Raw genomic sequence first — 19,686 nt, 5'->3', positions numbered from 1 at the left:
TTTCTGGTCCAACCCCATCCTTGTCTCCACTTTGTCCCAAGATAATAATCTACAATCAGTTTTTCCCCTTTGCCCCAGACCTCACCTAAGAACAACTTTAATGTTGTGAGAAAAGTGTTTACTGAGGCAAGAGCTGAGGCACAGGCCTGCCGTATAGCACAAGGAGGAAGAGGCAAGAAGATTGCATGTTCAAGACCAGCCTGAATTATAGAGCCTGAAATATCTAATGTGATCCTTTGTCAAAAAAAAAAAAAGATGGCAGGTGGAGTAGATCAAGAGGTGATGAGGAGACAGAAGAGGGGAAAATGGGAAAATGAAGGGGAGCTCTGAACAAAGTAGGAAGTTTGTTGTGCTGGTGTTCAATGATTGAGCCAAGATCACAGGTAAGACCCATCTATGGCTCCTAGGTTGGTGACAAGCCACAGACAGAAGTCAATACTCTATGTTTCTAGTGAGGAAATGTGAATGGCTTGTGCTGGAAATCCAAACAATTCTTGTATTGATGACAGATGTTGTATAGGTCCCTGAGATCCTGAAGGGCCACAAATGGTTAAGAGGTCTCTCATTAGTAGACCTTACAGCCCAGGCTTGCTGCGGTGAAGGGATGCAGGAGAACATCTTCTGTAGCTAAAGGTGACAGAATCCAGGAGGATGAGCAGGATCCTGCTGTGCTGTCTGGGGTCATCTCTCCAGACCGGGGAGAGTGCTCTCAGCAAGCATGTAGGACAGATACAATGTGTTATACTCATTATGAAAGTTCAAGAATCTTGGAAATTTGGGAGTTTCTGGGACCAGGAAGAACATGGAATCATATTGTACCTCTCAAGGCTCATCTTCGTCTCCATATAATCTGAGAGCAGAGAGAAGTATCCCAAAGACCCTGAAATCTATAGCATGCCCTTAGACAGAACAGAGTGCAGACTGATTTTGATTTTGCTTTTGTGGGGGAAAAAAATGTCCTCCCACTGACTCTCTGTCATGGAATGTTAGGGAAGCCCACACAGCCCATCAGTAGTCAGACATTGAATTTTGTAATGTTCAGGACCAAACACTCACCAAGCTGGGGTAACTTTACTTGGCAGGCCTCCTCCTTGTTGCCTACAGGAATAGCCACATTGTTTGCCAACTTCTCTTCTTCCCTTTTTTCACCCTTTATTTTTATTGTTTATTAAATTAATGAGTATTTGCTTGCATGTGTGTGGCGCCTGAGGAGAACGGGAGTGCACATGGGATCTCCAGGGACATGAGTCACAGTTAGTTGTAAACCTCCTGCGGGTCCTGGGAATCAAGCCTGGGTCCTCAGGAAGTCAGTATGCTTCACTGTCAGGACATGTGGACTTCCTCTTTCCCCTTTTAGTGGATCTGGAAGGTCTTACTCTAGTCTGAGGCGATGGCCTATATTTCCTTAAGCTCTGCATGTGTGGCATGTCAGATGAGTGACTTTTCTATGTCCCTGGGAGCAGGGGTTCTCTGGACATTTGTCCCCCAAGCTCACAGTCCTCAGTCTAACATAATCAGCATGCGCAGCTGCCATGGAGTCTGCCCACACCCCCTGATGCTTTCCAGAGAGTAAGCACCTGGGGAGGGAAGAAGAGGTGGGAAACTGAGGCAAACTTTCCTAGAGCGCTCTGGCTCCTCTTGTCACTCAGACTGAAAACAGGCTCTTAACTCAAACCATAAGACAAAGGACAGCCTTGCTACCTTTATTGGGGACCAGAAGTCAGTTTCTCCTTCCTAACCTTATGTGGTTGTAGTGATTAATTTAATATGTTTTCAGAAAGACCTAGGAGTTGTGATGTGCCCATGAGGTAGCTGACTGGAGATGAACTGTGGCCTGTGGTCATATTCATGGATATCTTCTTTTAATGGTAGACCTGATTCAATGGTGCAATTTCTGGAATTTCAACTCCCACCAGACCCTGTGCCACAACTGGGCAGGGACATGCAGTATATCTTACACACACACACACACACACACACACACACACACACACGTCAATGAAGAGCAACGGAAATTACAGCACCTCTAGAAGCATACAATGGTGCCGAAGCCACAAGAGAGACAGGAAGTTGGACAGCCACATAAAAAAACTCAGTGTCTTCCTGGTGACAGGCTCTGTGGGGTCTGAAGTTACTTGGACTTTCTTAATGAAAAGTGTGATGGAAAGACCAGGAAGTGTGGCAGCACATGGCTGCTGGTAGGTGGTGTGTAAAGGAGTCAGATATAGTTGGGCTTCTCTTTGGGCAGTCACCCAGCTCCCTAGTAAAGACATGGAGACTTATCACTAATTATGACTGCTTGTCTCACTAGCTTTCTAAACTTAATTTAACCTGTTTCTGTTTATCTTTGCTTCCATCAGAATCCTGGGAAGGACATAATAGTAGCTGAGTAAAAGGAAGTACAAAGCAAGGGACTTCCAAAACTATAGAAATGGCAGAAAGAGTTGGCTGTCTGGACAGCCACTCAAGGTTCCTCTGCACCATTGGGTCATCTGTCTTTGGTCACAGGACTAGACTATCTGACAGACTTTTCTGTGAAGCAGGAATCTTAAAGGATTCCTTGTCTTAGGAATGTTCAGCAATCCTTTTGCTTTGTGTTCCGGTTGCCCAGCTTGTACAGTATACTATCAGCAGTAGAGGCAAGGGCAGTTTCTTGCCCAAATGGACAGCTTTGCCACAATGAAAGCAAACTCGATATGGAGGTTCTCCAATGCCCATCATCCTTTGATGAAGTAGATTGGTGCTGCTAAGAGCAGATATGTCTCACTCTCATAATAATTTTACTCTATCAAATACCTAACATGTCATATTCTGTAGGTCTCTGAAGCATTTGAATACCAACATTTAAAATGTATCTGTATAGCCTTGAAAACATATCTAACATGACTACAAGTTTGATTGCCATAGAAGACTAACTACTAGCCTACATTTTTAATTATCATAAACATTTTGTAATAATATCTTTCAAGAACTAAAACTTTATATATATTTTTAAATGTGCTGAATAGGTAAAATAGCTTAAACAAGAGTAGAATCATATATACAGTAACTTTAAATTTGTATAACATACAAAAAACTCTACCAATGTAAAATATTTGAGATGAATAGTTGTCTTTTTATCCTATATTCCTATTTTCCAACTAAATGATTACAAACATCCATAACCCACTGAATGAACAAAAAACACCCACCCTACTGTTGTGGAGAGGGCCGCTTGTTGATGGATGAGGGCCTGCTTGCTCGTTCCCGCCACCTGGCTAGCTTACACCTGAAATAACCACACAGAAACTGTATTAATTAAAACACTGCCTGGCCCATTAGCTCTAACTTCTTATTGGCTAACTCTTACATCTCAGTTTAACCCATCTCTATTAATCTGTGTATCACCACGTGGCAGTGGCTTACCAGAAGTCTAACCAATGTCTGTCTCAGGTGGAGGATCCATGGCTTCTCTCTGACTCTGCTTTCTTCCCCTCAGAATTCAGTTCTGTTTTCCCCACCTACCTAAGTTCTGCAATATCAAAAGGCCAAGGTAGTTTCTTTATTCATTAACCAATAAAAGCAACACATAAACAGAAGGACCTCCTACACCACCCTACTTCTTGGGAATATAGGCATTGTTTTCTCTAAACTGCCTCCTGTTGTCTGGGAGTGATGCCTCCCCAGGGGATCCTGGGGAGATTATGGTCAAATCCAAAGTAAATTAGCTATAACATTTGTTGTCTAGTCTCTATGTGTTGGGAAAGTACAAGTTCATCTGAAGTCCTGGCTAGAATAGTTTGTGAGGCTGGACCATCTCCACTTGCAAGTGTGAAGCTGTTCTAGATGCAGAACTCTGAAGAAACTGCAGCAGAGGTACTCTGAAAGGCTGGATCACCCGAGTCACCCACTTTCATTGGTGTCTGTCTGGGAACTCCTTCAGCCAATAGCCTTTAAGATAACAGCCCACTTGGACATGGTGTCTTATATCATAAATGCAGCATAAGCATATTTATCAGTATTTAACCAGGCACCAAATGACTGTATCTCTCCACTGCTGGCCCCATCTCTCCACCATACAGCCACAGTCATGACAGCAGCTGGTTAATAAAGATTATTACAAGTACAACAATTTACTGAAATCTCCTAATAAAGAAAAGTGAATTAATAAATTTTAAAAGTATATGATTGCAGATAATATTACCATTCTAGAATTTAATAACCTTTTTGTTTATACCATGGAATGTATTCTGCAAGGCTCATACGGCTTTTCTGATGCATCCATTTATTGGATATTGGGACTTGGTTTTCTTTTTCATATTACATCTAAAGAAAATGGTTTGATAACAGAGCCAAGAATTTTATAAATGATACAGTCTTTACAGACTATTAATGAACAGTTAGCAGACAGGATTAATACCATGTAAAATCAAAAGTTAGCTGAAAAAAATTAATATCATTGAAAAGTATAACATTAATTTGACAGACAAAATTCAATCCGTGTCAAAGGATATTGAGAAATTATCTAAAAGAATTCATGCTATTGAATATGACAAACAAAACCTGTTTTAAAAAGTTATGATAGGTTAGCATATAGAGTATCTCTCTAGGAAGGCAATATGCACACTATCCAAATAATGTCTATGGATGAGATGTTATCTTTAAAGGAAAAACTTCATACCTTGGAATCACTTGTGTAGAATGAGGATCAGAGGCTAGGTACATCAATGAGATTACTAGAAATATATACATGTCAAGAGATTCAGAGTTTACAAAAGGCAGTGTAAAAAAAATTAGAAACAATTGAGGAAATTATCAGAGCTGATGAAGGTACAAGGACAGGAGTTAACATCACCAGTATATGTCGGAGTCAGAGATGACTTACCTAGGGTTTTAGTTTCCTAGTACCCTCTAATCACCTCTGAAAAAGCATCAAGTTCTAAATGCCCAAAAGGATCCAAGGAATGTAGATGAAAACCTATAGGTATGAATGATCTAAAAGAAATTAAGCAAGCAGTAGTATCTTATGGCTTGCATTCAACATTTGTCAGGAAGATGGTAAAGACATGGGCTTTCACCAATAAGACTGCTCCACACAATAAGTTTTAATTGGTTTCAGTGGTCCTGGAAAACAGGCCACAACTACTGTGGAAATGCTATTGGTGAGAAAATGAAGAAATTTTAGAACAACAGAGAAAACCAAAAGGATTTGAGGCTTCCCAAGATCAAATTCTTGGCGAAGGCACTTATGCTGATCCGCCAGATCAAGCTCTTTATGATGAACACATCTTGCCCTATGCCACACAACAGCTTTAAATGCTTTGGACAGGATTCAAGAACTAGGAAAATGAATTAAATAATATATTTTGGTTAAACAGGGCCAGAGAGAACTCTTTAGTGACTTCTTACAAAGATTAACTAAAGCTGTACAAATAGGAGTAACAGACCCAGAAACAAGACAAGTACCTTTTGAATCTCTGGCTTTTGAAAATGCCAACTTAGAATGGAAAAGATACTTGGGCCTTTAAAGGTTAGATCAGCACCACAGGGTGAATGGATCCTGCATACAATTAACATTGAGACAGTTGGCTATAGTACTGCTGTAGGGTTAAGACAGCCCCCTTTAGAGGGCGGGGTTTGCCTCAGGCGAATGCCTGCCAATAAATGGTACACGGAGAGGCGGCTCGCCCCTTTTTCCTCCCTACCTGTACTACGCTGGAACTTTGGTTCTGTAAGTTTATCATTAAAGTGGTAAATATTCTTTGATATCTGCATTACATTTATTTTGCGCGGGTACAATTGGCGCCCAACGTGGGGCTTTGCCAAGAACCGGCCCCAAATCGGAGTCTCTTGCACCCCGGGCCGCTGCGGCGGTCTCTCTGGGCGCGCGCGGAAGAAGTTGAGATTCTGAGCAGTCTCTCTGGGCGCGCGCTGAAGCAGCCGAGATTCTGAGCGACTCGATTTTCCGCTAGAGTATCAAGCAGCGGGTTTGAAAAGTCGAGCCGCCCCGGCCAGATTTCCCGTGCCCTCTCACGCCAGCGCGCGCGCTGCCTGACCGGGCTGTCTGTTCCCCTCCCACCGCCGCCAGCGCTCGGGTCACGTGACAGCGGCCTGAGAGCCCCGGCAAAAAAAAAACAAAAAAAAAACAAAAAAAAACGCCGGCATCCCTTTGATTTGTTTACTTTGCTGGCTTTTCTTTACTTATCAGCCTGGTGTCTGTTTCAATTTTGTTTTTGAGTCATTTTATTTCAGATTTAGGACACGTGGATTCAACTGGACTCTTTCGCCACCACTGGCAGGAACCAGTTATTACAGGTAAGAGAACTTTTTCTTTTATAAATAATGTCTGAGAACATGACGTCATCCGATTTCAACAGTTTTTTTGAGTGCACCATTTGGGAGATCTTACAAGAGGTGTCTACCACACCACATATATGGATATTCCTGGGATTCTTAATTTTCCTTAGCACTATTTGGTTTGATAATAGGAAAATGATCAAATCTCTTAAGGCAGAGGTTAAACGTTTAAAAACTATTGAGAACGACAACAATCTTCTCAAAAATCAGTTTAAAATTCTCCAGGAAGAAAACAAATCTTTGTTTAACATGACTCGGTTAACTGAGCAAAATCTAGAAAAGGTACAGGCTGATGTTAAGGAGAAATTCATTACTATGAAAGAAGGAACAGCTGAATTAGATCGTAAGTTCCAGCAGTTCCTTTCTGTAGGAACTGAAACATTAACTGAGAGAATCAAAACTGCTGAATGTGACAATCTAATTTTGTCTAAAGCTTATGACAGATTGGCGGAAAGATTGTCAATACAAGAAGGCACGGTTTATGCCATAAAAATTATGTCCAAAGATGACAAGTTATCTCTACTGGACAAATTTCATACTTTAGAATCCTCAATAAAGGCTTTAGAACATAATTCTGGGCAGGAGATTCAGACATTACAAAAAACACTGGTGAATAAAATTGAAAAGATTGAGGAATTTCTAAATTCTGATAAAAAAAAAACAAAGGGTAAAAAGACAAATTTTAACTACATCTGTGGATAAATCCCTCCGGGACAATTTTCACAAAGCTCTACCTACAGCCCTACATGCCTTTCCTGTAATAACAACAGAAAAGGTGATTGGTTCCAGAAACCCTAGGGTCATCAACAATAAAATTCTATACATATAGTAAGTATTGATTTTATATATATATATATATTTATATATATATATTTATATGTTTTATTAAACACTTCTTTATAAATGTGTAGAGCTGGTTTTGGAGTTGGACTATGGCTCAGTCCTTCTTCAATTCCAAGCCTGTTGATAAGAGATATTTCAAATTTTCTGTCTCAGGTCAGGAGCCATGAAATGGGACAGAATAAGAATAATTTTATACTTGATAAACTTTCTTTGCCTTCCCTCACATCTGTGTCTTTCTTTATATGTCAGTACATGTCCTTGTTGTTAATGTTTAAATTTCCCATAACAAGCAACATATTTTCCTACAGTAATCTTTGAAGGTTCCAGGATGAAGATGGGGCCCCACAACATCAACTCAATCTGGTTTTTATGACGTCATGAATTTTTTTTAAGCACTAATTTTAGACCTGTTTTTTGGTACCAACTACAAGAGACAATTTCATATGATGCACATTTTTGACAACGCTCTGGCCGGACCTTCTCGAAACACACAGAGACTAGTTATAATTTTCTTAAGTCAAAGGTTAATTTGGGAATTTTACCATCGTTTGCTTTCACAGGGGCCCCTAAGAAGAACGTCGCCCCCATATCAGCTAGAAGCAATCTAAGAGGACGACGTCCCCTCTCCCAACAGAGTTTGCCCACAGGGTTAGGGACATCTTTTAATGGTTGGTTTAGGGTTGAGGGGATGGGGAGATATTGTATGGATTTAGGGGTATATTCTTAAAAAAAAAAAGAGGGGGATTAACTGGGTTGATGGGATGATTGGTATTTGTGACTTACTGTTTTTAGAAAGTTATGTTGGTACTGTTTCTTGTATATTGATATATTGAATATTAAATGTGAGTGTTCCTACCTCTATTTTGGTACAAGAGTATGCTTATATTGTATGGATACATCTATCATATCACAATGTACATTTCTACCTCTGGTACTATTTATATAATAACATTGTTTACATTTGATAAGTAATGACATTGTTTACAGGTGAAGATCATTGTCTTCATACATTGCACAATTGTTTATTCTCTTAGTTTTCAAATTAGATAGGTATTAAAAATTATATGTTTGTCATATTATTTTTAGGTTAATCAGGTCTTTTAGATACATAGAGATTATTTTCAGTATAGATAGTATAATCTTCAGCCTCTTTAAAGAGCTGTAGAAAATGGCCTTTAATCTAACCTAGAATTCTGTGCCATTGAGACACAATTTACTCCTGGCAACACCACTCTACTCCCGAGAGAACGTTGAGCACCAAAGACACTCCACTGGGAGCTTGTCTTCTTGGCAGAACTGGCCTTTGGGTTAAGAAAAACCCATACCTCAACTACTGACTAAGATATAAAACAGGATTGTCTTATCTTGCCAAGACAGGGTAGGATAATCCTAAGAAAGTTCCTTGCATTTGAAAATGGTATGTCAGTTATGTTAGGCCTTAGCCAAAGTTGGTTGACTCAACATTACAAACGAGATTTTGGGTGATTGCCCAGGCAGTCAGTTGTCTCTGTCATTTGTTGCACATTTTGGATATCTCTCATTTGTTAAGTAATATTTATTCCCTTCTCAGATCTTTAATGGAGTTAAAGATTATTTAATTGTAGTTACTCTCTAGTAAAACTTTTGTTTTCAATATTGTTTGTTATATTTATCATTTGTTATTATTGTTTATAGCTATATTCGGTTTAGTTGTGTCTTATTTAGACAAAAGGGGGAGATGTAGGGTTAAGACAGCCCCCTTTAGAGGGCGGGGTTTGCCTCAGGCGAATGCCTGCCAATAAATGGTACACGGAGAGGCGGCTCGCCCCTTTTTCCTCCCTACCTGTACTACGCTGGAACTTTGGTTCTGTAAGTTTATCATTAAAGTGGTAAATATTCTTTGATATCTGCATTACATTTATTTTGCGCGGGTACAGTACTGCCCTGGTCATGCTCCTTGGCATGCACACAAATCCACATATTTGTCTGAGCATCTTTCTTTTTATGTTGGATAGACATCACTATATTTATCAGCCTTACCATTTTATTTCTCATGGTGTTGGGAATTGATCCCAAGGACTTATGCATGCTAAGCCAGCATGCTGCAGTGCTCCATGCCTCAGAGTGTATGAGTGTGAATTCATATGTTCATTATGTAGGCATGTATTTAACTAGGTGCCTTTCTGAATAGGCATGTGTGTGGTGTGTAGGTATGTGGGTGGTGTAGGTTTGTGTGGGGTGGTGTATGTGAATGTTGTGTATGCATGTATATGTGCCTGTGTCTGTGTGCAGGTACCTCTGTGTATGTTTCTATGTGTGTGCACCTGTGTCTATGAATGTGTGTGTGTGTGTGTGAGCGTATGTCTGTGTCTATTTGTCTGTCTGTGGGTGTGAGCATGTATCTGTGTGCATGTAGCTCTGTGTGTGCATGGGTCTCTGTGTGTGTGAATGCATGTGGCTCTATGTGTGTACATGTGTGACTGTGTGTGTGAATGTCTATGTTTCTGTCTGTCTCTGTGTTTGCCTGCATCCTAATAAGTGTACATGTATCTTGTGTGAGCATTTGTGTGTGTGTGTGTGCATGCATTTATATCTGGTGTTTATGTGTCTAGGTGTGTGTATGTGTCCGTGTGCACACATCTGTGTATGCATGTGTCCACAGGTGTGGGTGTGTGGCATGTGTGTCTGAGTGTATATCTCTATGCTGTACATACATGGGAGGGTGCGAGCACTCTTGTGTTGATGCTACTGCCTGTAAATTTGCCTGTGGATACTAGAGGTCAATCTGCAGTGTCTTCCAAAATCCTCCTCCCTGATATTTTTATTTTATGTGCATTGGAGTTTTGCCTGTTTGTCTGTCCATGTGAGGGTGTCAGATCGTAGAGTTAGACAGACAGCTGTGAGCTGCCATCTGGGTGCTAGAATTCAACCTAGTCCTCTGGAAGAACAGCTGGTATTCTTAAATGCTGAGCCATCTCTGCAGCCCCCACATTATTAAGACTATGACTATTAATATTACTATTATGAGAACCTGGAGCTCGTCCATTCAGCCAGAGTAGCCGGCCAGTGATTTCCCAGGATGGACCAGTTCCTGCCACCACAGCAGTGGATACTGTCATGCATCACCAAGCCCAGGCCTGCATAGGTACTAGGACCTGAACTCAGATCTTTCTGCCTCCACAGCAAGCTCTTTAACCCCGGAACCATCTCCCAAGCTGCCTCCTGCCATTTTGCCTGCACATAGTCTCAGAAGAAGAAAAAAAAAAAGACATGAAGCACGTGGTATTTCTCTTTCATTAAACTTAGATAATTTCTGTCCTTGGACATTTCGTTTTCTTTTCTCTGTGTTTTGGATCCACTATACAAATTTCCAGAAGTGCTCTGCCACCTGACATTCCCATGAAGAGAAGCTGGAGGGCCCAGTCCCTGCAGCCCAAGCCTGCCTGTCACCCTCCAAATGCTGCAGCATTTCTAGCTTCCGGGGTCCCCAGTCCTTCCCGGAACACCTATGGTAGGTGAAGGTCACAGACCTGTGGGCTGAACCATCTCTCAGTAGACTACAAAGGACAGCCAACATAGCACTGGCACAAAGAAAGAACTTGCAAAGTTCAAGGATCCCTCTACCATCCTCCTGCCTGGCCCCATCCTGGCACCTTGCTTGTGGTGAGAGAAGCCATCTTGTGCCTGGCCCAGTGGAGCTGAAATCCTAGTAAGTAGAGATGATATCTTTGACCCCTGCCCCTGGCCTCAAACATGCTATAAACAAATGCTTTGCAACTGAGCTACATCCATGACTCAGCAGTAGCTCTGGGTTTCTGCTTTCTTGTTTATTTCTTTCTCTTTAGAACACATTGGGTTGTTTGTTTTGTTTTTGTTGGTTTTTGCCTTTGTTTTCTATTCTTTAAACTTCTTTGAGACATTGGGGTTTTTTTTCTCAATCTTTCCTGCCCACCTCCTCTCAGAACCTCTCGTCCTCTGCACCACCCAAAGTTCCTCGTTTTTAACATCAGTGTTCACTGTCATAAATCCTCCTCTACTCACTGTCTCTGAGGTGGTGCTGTCAGCTTGGCACCAGCTAGAGTCCTGTAGGAAGAGCCCACAGTGCACTTCTTTATTGACCAGTGATGGGGGAGGGCCCAGCTCACTGTGGGTGAGGCCAGCCCTGGGCAGGGGGTCCTGAGTGATATAAAAAATGACACTGATGAGCCAGGAAGCAGCACTCACTCCTCCATGGTCACTGCATCAGTTCCTGCCTCCGGGTCCTGTCCTGAACACTCTAGGTTCCACTCAGTTTCTACAACCTCTATGGTCTCAGTCTGGCCAAACTATTATTCTCCTGTATCTTTTATAACACAACCCACAAACATTTTCTTTAGTGTTAAATGTGCATCAGGTTCTACAGAATCTCTGTAGCTCACTGTTTCTACTACATATCTGTTTCATGTGGTCCTAATGTGAGCCTTGTGGTCCAGCACACATCCCTACGTGTCCATCAACGCTTTGTGGTCCAGCACACATTCTTACAGGTCTGTCAGACTGGTGTGGTCCAGCACATCCCTGATCTGTCTCTTCCACACAACAGGGAGTCACAGTATCAGAGACCTAGGAACGCTGTGTTCCTGGATCTCTTACTAACGCACCATCTGTGCAATGTGCCCAATGTTTCCAAATGTTCTCCTCAGCTAACATGAGTACTTTTAAAGCAAAGACCACCAATGCACAGCTGCCCCCACTGCTGTGGATCCTTGGGATCAAAGCCCTCCATTCTTAGAACTGACTCTTTGCTCTTTCAAGCCATTTCCCTCTTGACCTAACTGATATGGTTCTGTGGTTTGAGATACCATAGGTAGCATTTTATTATAATTCCCTAAGCTTGGCCTCAAAACATATAAGGTGAAGTAACCATCCTGAAACAAAGGCTTCACCAGCCCCAAACAACCCCAGGCCTTCCTGTGCCCAAATCAGCTTTCCCAAGCATCACATGACCCCAGTGAGTCACATCACTCTTCCCATGCTGACTGGTTTTGCACTTCCCACCATGCCTAGGGAAAGAAAGCACAGAGCTAGGAATGTCTCTAGGACTCACTGTGGTCTTCACTCCAGTGATGCCAGGCAGTTGAAGCCAGCAAAGGGAAAGGGCACATAGGACAGTCCAGGACAGACATGTCCAGCTTCTATTTGTCCTCTTCCAGTAGAGTTCAAAGGACAGTGATAAAGTATCTGTTGACAGGTATTGAATTTGAACTTGAAGCACCCCTGAGCCCAGATGACCAGGGACTTCAAGTTCAAGTTTGCTGTTGCAGACACGGCACACCTGTGCAGCTGACATGGATTCCAAGACCCCAGTCCCCATGGAAGTCACACTGATCTTACAGGACACAAGTGTTCACGTGGCTGAGGGGCCATGGACTGAGGATGAAGGGAAGCAAACAGTGCTAGCAGGCAGATGTTACCAGAGCATCCAGGTCATTTCCCATGGATGGTGACAGACCAGGAACCTGTACAACATACAGTGTGTGACACCCCTCACCTACTCAATGCACTTACCTCTCAGGGCCTCACTCAGCCTGAAGTAGGAAGATCAGACCCAGTCGGCACCATGGCTTCTCTTTCATGTCATCATACGTGACACACAGAGGAGAGGTGGAGACCTGAGGAGAGGCAGGTGTGACAACTAGCATCCAGGCCTAGCCACGAGGTCTCTGAAGTTACCCTGGGAAGGTCCTGGAGCAAACCAGGAGGAAACCATCAGCCTGAGCCTATGAGTGACCAGAGCACAGTTGTCTCTGTCTCTTCCTCCTGACCACACCCAGGCTGGTGTCCTGACTAAGATTCAGGCCAAGTTGGAGTTGAAGAAAGACCCTTGTCTGTGCTCCAAACTAAGGTGCCAACCTGCTTAACTGGGTTGGGCAGGGCCAGGTCATGAACGGAAACAGGGAGCAGACTTGGGTCTTCAGGATGTCAACAAGCAAGGAGTCCTCCACAGGCCCTGGTGACACAGATGTGGCCAGAGAAGGGGGCAGCAGGTCTAGCCCAGAGGAGATGACCTAGTGCCCATTCGTAGCTGAGGGCTGCATGGTGTGGACTCGGCTCAACTCCTCTAATTCGGTTCTTGTCTCCCTTCTGCCACACTGGAGGATGCGGCAGAGAGCGCCTGCCTGGATTTCACTGGGACTTCTGAGTCTTTGCTCTTCAGAGGTCTGCATCCCCAGCAAGGACACGGTCTGCACCTTCACTGACCCTAGGGAATCATGAGTTGGCATATGTCGTATTCCCAGCAGTACCCAGCACGGAGGTAACATTTGTTGAGAAACTCAGACTCATCTTTCCATTTTCCTCAGGGCTGCCCATGTTAACTAGAGGCCTCTTCCATGAAGAGGATTCTGCCTACACAGCTCCATGAGGAACACAGTTAGGAGAGAGACTGACCAACCAAGAAACAAAGGCTGAATAAATGACAGAGACCATCGTGTGACAAGAACCTGACCCAACATTATTGCCTCCAGGGACTCTGACAGTTGTTGACACTTTCACAGCTTTCTCGGGTCTCATGTAAGAAGTGCCTGACTCTGAGTCTGGCCTTCCTGATCAATTCAGTAACTTCCAACCTGTCCACAAGACCCCACGGGCTGTAGTCACTTTCCTCCCACTGCCCCTCACTAACTACAAAATTGATCAATGGCACTTGCTGTCACAGCCAAATAGTGTGTTCTGCAGTGCCTATAAGTTCCTTGTGTCCTGCTCACAAAGTAACCCTGAGCCTCTAGGGTGGTCTGACCCCAGCATACTGGGTGGTCTTGTGAGTCAACTTGACACAAGCTAGAGTCATCAGAGGAAGGAGCCTCAGTTGAGGAAATGACTGCATGAGGTCTGGAACCCATTTTCTCTTTTATGGTCAATGGCACCATGAGGAGAGCCAATGAGAGGCTGGCAGTGAAAGTGCAGCCCACTTGCAGCAGAGACCCATGTTGTGGAGATGTCAGCACCACGGGACAACAACAACCAAGAAGAGCAGCAGCAGGGAAGTGGAACCAGCAGGAGCCTAGCAGACAAGCTGTGTGTGCTGCAAGGGCAGAGCTGGAGAATGACCCAAGCCTTTCTAGGAGTCCAGGAGACTGTGAGTTGAGCCCAGATAATTGGACACTGAGTTATTTATACGGTTGGAGTTGGTTTTGCTTGGTTCAGACTTTGAGAGGGCCCTGGTTCTTCTCTCTTAAAAAAGGTATTTAATTTTGATTTTTAAAGGAGCCCACAGATGAAACACTTGAACTTTTAAAGAGACTGAAATTTTAAAGACTAAATTGTAAAAACTGTGGGACTTTTAAAATTATCTATGATTTTAATGTGAGATCTTGGGGATGAATAAGAAAGGAATGCAGCTTGACAGGGATGTGTCTGTGTGTCAAGTTGACAAGGGGTCAGTTGTACTGGCTGGCTTTGTGTGTCAACTTGACACAAGCTAGAGTCTTCAGAGGAAAGAGTCTCAGTTGAGAAAATGCCTTGATGAGATCCAGCAATAAGACATTTTCTCATTTAGTGATCAGTGGGGGAGGGCCATGGTGGGTGGTGCCATCCCTGGGCTGCTGGTCCTGGATTCTATAAGAAAGCAGGGTGAGCAAACCATGGGAAGCAAGCCAGTAAGCAACACCCCTCCAATGCTGTTGTATCAGCTCTTGCCTCTGGGATCCTGCCTTTTGAGTTTCTGTCCTGACTTCCTGGATGAACAGCAATATTGAAGTGTAAGCCAAATAAACCCTTTTCTAACCCAACTTGCTTTTTGGTCATGGTGATCGTTTCAGAAAAAAAAGAAAAACATAAGACACCCAGTCTGAGGAAATGTTCACAAATCCCTCAAAACTTTGCCTTCATGGCTTGTCGGCTGTCTGAATACTCCAGAACAGGCCTCCAGTGGCCAGTTGCCCACCGCGCTCACAGTGCCCAGCCTGGCATGACCACTACACACAGTTCATGAATTCCTCTTTCCACATGAAGCTGCAGCTCCCCTGGACAGCATCTGGGAAGGAAAGGACCTTGGAGCTGACCTGCCTGGCCTGCTTAATCCCTGTCCTACATGCTGGGCTGAATGGTAAACACATCAAGTTGGCTCACAGCGGAGGGCAAAGGGCAGCCTTGCCCCTATATAAAGGACAGGGTGCCTAGGCTACGGTCAGAGAGTTCTTACTGTTTCCAGGTGGCTTGAGTAAAGATTCCAAGGTTTTCTCAAAGAGCAAAGAAACTCAGTGAGACAGCCAGCCATGGGGCTGCTGGCTGGGGATGGACTGTGGTCTGTGGCTATATTCACAGCCATCTTCCTGCTTCTGGTAGACCTGATGCATCGGCGCCGGCGCCGGACTGCCTGCTACCCGCCAGGCCCTGTGACAGTGCCAGTACTTGGTAACCTGCTGCAGCTGGACTTCCAGAACATTCAATATAGCATGTACAAGGTGAGGGAGACGGTGATAGAGGAGAGCAGAGGGCATGGTCATCCTAGCAGCGTATGGTGGTGCTGGAGCCACAGACTGGACAGAGCTGGTCCTTTAGGAGGAAAGCCCAAGAGACTTCCAGGGTGGGAGGGTGCTTCAGGGCCCAAGGACACTGTGGACTTTTGAAGGGAAATGTTTCAGGAGGGCAAAGGATGGGAGGAGGGGCACTGGGATTCAAATGGACGAGACAGAACTAAGTCAGCAAAGCTCTAAGTCCCTCTGATTTCAACAGTGAATGGGTCTTAGAGGTGAATGAGAGACACCTGGATCTAGGGTACTGTGTCAGTGAGGAGAGGGGCTGTTGAATCTCTTGCTGCTGCATGATTTGGGGTTTGGGTCTCAATGAATCTTCCCTTCCTCACATAATGGTGGGATTCTAAGGGGGCTATGAACACTATCCTCGATGTGGCAAGGTCACAGCTGGCTGACCAATTCTATTATGAGTCCTTTGATGAACCTAGAGGACAACCACCAGAGCTCATGCTGGGGATGGAGATCACATTTGTCAGGGCCAAGGTTCAATAAAAAGCAAGACACATACAAACAGAGAGAGAGAGAGAGAGAAAGAGAGGGAGGGAGGTATGCAGGGAGGAGAGGAGAGGAGAGGAGAGGAGAGGAGAGGAGAGGAGAGGAGAGGAGAGGAGAGGAGAGGAGAGGAGAGGAGAACCAATGTTTATGCAGTGAGCCTGGTTCTAGGATCTTCAGGGGAACTCCAGAACTTCCTAAGCATTCTGTCCCTCTACTTCAGCTTCAAAACCGCTATGGTGACGTGTTCAGCCTGCAGATGGCCTGGAAGCCCGTGGTTGTGATCAATGGACTGAAGGCGGTGCGGGAAGTGCTAGTGACCTATGGAGAGGACACTGCTGACCGCCCTTCAGTACCTATCTTTGAATACCTGGGTTTTAAGCCCAGATCCCAAGGTAAAAGGGCTGTGTGTGGCAGAGCTGGCATTGGAGATACGGCAATGGACAGAGGAAGTTCAAAACATGAATGCTGGTTGTAATGTGGTCAAGCAATTCAACAAAAAGCCACTGAGCTGGGCGATGGTGGCACACGCCTTTAATCCCAGCACTCTGTGAGTTCGAGACCAGCCTGGTCTACAAAGCTAGTTCCAGGACAGGCTCCAAAGCCACAGAGAAACCCTGTCTCGAAAAACCAAAAAAAAAAAAAAAAAGCCACTGAAATCCTGGGTAGTTTCTCCCCAGGAGGCAAGTGCTGGATTGTGGTAGCAAAGGTCTGAGAGGCTCCTGGGTAGGAAGCCAGACGAGAAGAGCAATGACAGCAGAGGAGAGCACAGCCAGGGGTCCTTAGTAACACGCATGTGTCTACAGGTGTGGTTCTTGCATCGTATGGGCCTGAGTGGCGAGAGCAGCGGCGATTCTCTGTGTCCACCCTGCGCAACTTCGGCCTGGGCAAGAAATCACTGGAGCAGTGGGTGACAGAGGAGGCAGGCCACTTATGTGATGCCTTAGCCGACCAGGCTGGTGGGTGAGGGGTGAGGGGTGCAGAGGGGCACAGGGAGACAGGAGCGCTACCGTGACTTGCTTGCGTCTCCACACCCAGGGTGTCCCTTCAATCCCAGCACCTTGCTGAACAAGTCTGTATGCAATGTGATCGCGTCCCTCATTTTTGCTCGTCGCTTCGAGTATGAAGACCCTGACCTCACTAGAATGCTGAAACTAATAGGAGAGAGTTTGAAAGAGGTCTCTGGCATCATTCCTGAGGTAGGAGGCTCTGAGCAGCCTGCAGAGCCACTGCTATGCTATCCATGGTCACGGAGGAAACTGTGTGCAAAAGCCATCATGGAGCCTTCCTGGAGCTTGACTAACATCAGATAACAGAAGGGGAGAAGTGGATCAAAGTCAGGGTTTCTAGAAAGAGAGGGACCCTGTACCCTCTGTCTACATGGAAGCCACACAAGCCTGTGGTTTCCAGAGTAAAATAGTCCTGACCACCCAGGCTAAAAGAGCTTGAAGGTTGGAACTGAGGAGGAGGCCGGTAATGGGTGTGGACAAACAGGCTCCGGGTCCACGGGGAAGGAGGCTGGGATCTGAGGCTGGTCAAGGTGGACACTGAGGACAACTGAATGGTTAGTGGGTAAGGGGCTGACTAAGCAAGCCTGGAGACCTGAGTTTGATGCCTAGGAGCCATGTAGGGTAGAGACGATGGACCCTATACATTGTCCTATTACCTGTTTTGTATACAATATCCGATGCATATACGATAATGAATAATAATTTTTAAAAGTGGAAGCACTGAGACTTCCTCTGTGGCTGTCACAGGTTCTGAACTCATTTCCGATGCTCTTGCGCATCCCAGGGCTGGGTAACAAGATCTTTGAAGGTCAGAGGAACTTCGCAGCCATGGTGGATAACCTGTTGACTGAGAATAGGAGGACCAGGGACCCTGAAAAGCCACCCCGGAACCTAACTGATGCCTTCCTGGCAGAGATGGAGAAGGTGATTGGCAGCTGAAAGAGGTGGGGTCAGTGGCTGTGGGCTGAGGTCCTGTGAGTTGCGAGGCCAAATGAGTGGGGTCCTGTGTACAACCAGCCCCTGGGCTGCCTGGGGACAATGGGAGGCCATTGCAGATGTCTCTCCCCACTGAGACTACGTTCTCTGTCTGACCCAGGCCAAGGGAAACCCTGAGAGCAGCTTCAATGATGAGAACCTGAACATAGTGGTGGCTGACCTGTTTGGTGCAGGGATGGTGACGACCTCAACCACACTGTCCTGGGCCCTGCTGCTCATGATCCTACACCCGGATGTGCAGAGTGAGCCTGGCTGGGGCTGGGAAGGAGGAAAGAGAGGCACACTCTGCAGATACCTGTGGCTCCCAACACTAACTTAACCCAGACTCCAGCAGCACTCACAGACATATTTCTTACACGAACTCTCAGCCTTTAGCATGGTTGTAAGAGAGGAGCAGAGGGAAGCCCCTGGGAATGCTTCACTGAGGGGAGGCTGTTCCTCCAGGCCGCGTCCAACAGGAGATCGATGAAGTCATAGGGCAGGTGCGGCGTCCAGAGATGGCAGACCAGGCCCACATGCCCTACACCAATGCTGTCATTCATGAGGTGCAGCGCTTTGGGGACATCTCCCCATTGAACTTGCCACGCATCACATCTCGTGACATTAAAGTACAGGGCTTCCTCATCCCCAAGGTAGGAATGGGCCCTCCTCCTATTACATCATGACACTAGCACACAAGGGTGGAAAAGAACAAGAGCAACCTAGCCTAGATCTCCAACGTGCTTGCAGGACCTACCTGAGTGCACGTACATTGCAGCCTTGAGAGTCCTCAGGAACGAGGACTGTCCAATGAGAACAACCAAAGGAGCTTTATGGAAGCACTGCACACAGGGTCAGGGTTGGGCACTCATGCAGACCTGTAACAGGATCCTCTACAGGCCTGAGATGCTTCTGGGGCTGAGCTTACATGAAAAGATCAAATGTATGAGGTAGAGACTGTGCATGTGACCATGGTAACCAGGGTATTGACAGCCCTACCCCAATCCATGTTCACACCGTGTGCCTCCTGCCAGGGGATGACCCTCATCGTCAACCTGTCCTCAGTGCTGAAGGATGAGACTGTCTGGGAGAAGCCCCTCCGCTTCCATCCTGAGCACTTCTTGGATGCCCAGGGCCGCTTTGTGAAACATGAGGCCTTCATGCCATTCTCAGCAGGTCCTGTGGGGTACCTGGTTTCCCTCCCTCTTCTCAGAATGCCCTGAATTGTGAGGCCAGACCCTTGGCTTACTGAGTCCCTCTCCCACCCACAGGTCGCCGAGCTTGCCTGGGGGAGCCCCTGGCCCGCATGGAGCTCTTCCTCTTCTTCACCTGCCTCCTGCAGCGCTTTAGCTTCTCCCTGCCCAGTGGACAGCCCCGACCCAGTGACTATGGCAATTTCCCAATTCCAGTTGCCCCCTCCCCCTACCAACTCTGTGCTGTGATGCGCCAGCAGGGACACTAATTCCAGTCCTTTTCTGTAACTAGGGCTGAACCATGAACAATAAACCAGTCTGGTAGCTGCCACTGTTTCCTGC

General features: G+C 45.5%; 1 protein-coding gene across 1 annotated transcript; it reads left to right on the top strand.

Annotated features, from left to right (window-relative positions):
• The first annotated feature begins 15,326 nt into the window (after nt 1-15,326).
• On the top strand, nt 15,327-19,677 carry LOC142843166 (cytochrome P450 2D10-like). Its single transcript, XM_075960114.1, has 9 exons — nt 15,327-15,602; nt 16,390-16,561; nt 16,973-17,125; nt 17,205-17,365; nt 17,924-18,100; nt 18,273-18,414; nt 18,617-18,804; nt 19,186-19,327; nt 19,423-19,677. Exons 1-9 carry the CDS (start codon nt 15,414-15,416, stop codon nt 19,611-19,613), a joined length of 1,515 nt encoding a protein of 504 aa, XP_075816229.1. The 5' UTR covers nt 15,327-15,413; the 3' UTR covers nt 19,614-19,677.
• Nucleotides 19,678-19,686: the final 9 nt, after the last annotated feature.

This window comes from Microtus pennsylvanicus, chromosome 2 (genome assembly GCF_037038515.1).
Source record: "Microtus pennsylvanicus isolate mMicPen1 chromosome 2, mMicPen1.hap1, whole genome shotgun sequence".
Lineage (NCBI taxonomy): Eukaryota > Metazoa > Chordata > Mammalia > Rodentia > Cricetidae > Microtus > Microtus pennsylvanicus.
Note: the sequence above shows the minus strand (reverse complement) of the source record. Positions and strands in the feature narration are given on the sequence as shown.

Coding starts and splice junctions, on each gene's coding strand:
- LOC142843166 (XM_075960114.1), top strand. CDS start 15,414: ATGGGGCTGCTGGCTGGGGATGGACTGTGGTCTGTGGCTATATTCACA. Junction 18,101..18,272: donor TCCTGGCAGAGATGGAGAAG/GTGATTGGCAGC, acceptor TGTCTGACCCAG/GCCAAGGGAAACCCTGAGAG. Junction 19,328..19,422: donor CTTCATGCCATTCTCAGCAG/GTCCTGTGGGGT, acceptor TCCCACCCACAG/GTCGCCGAGCTTGCCTGGGG.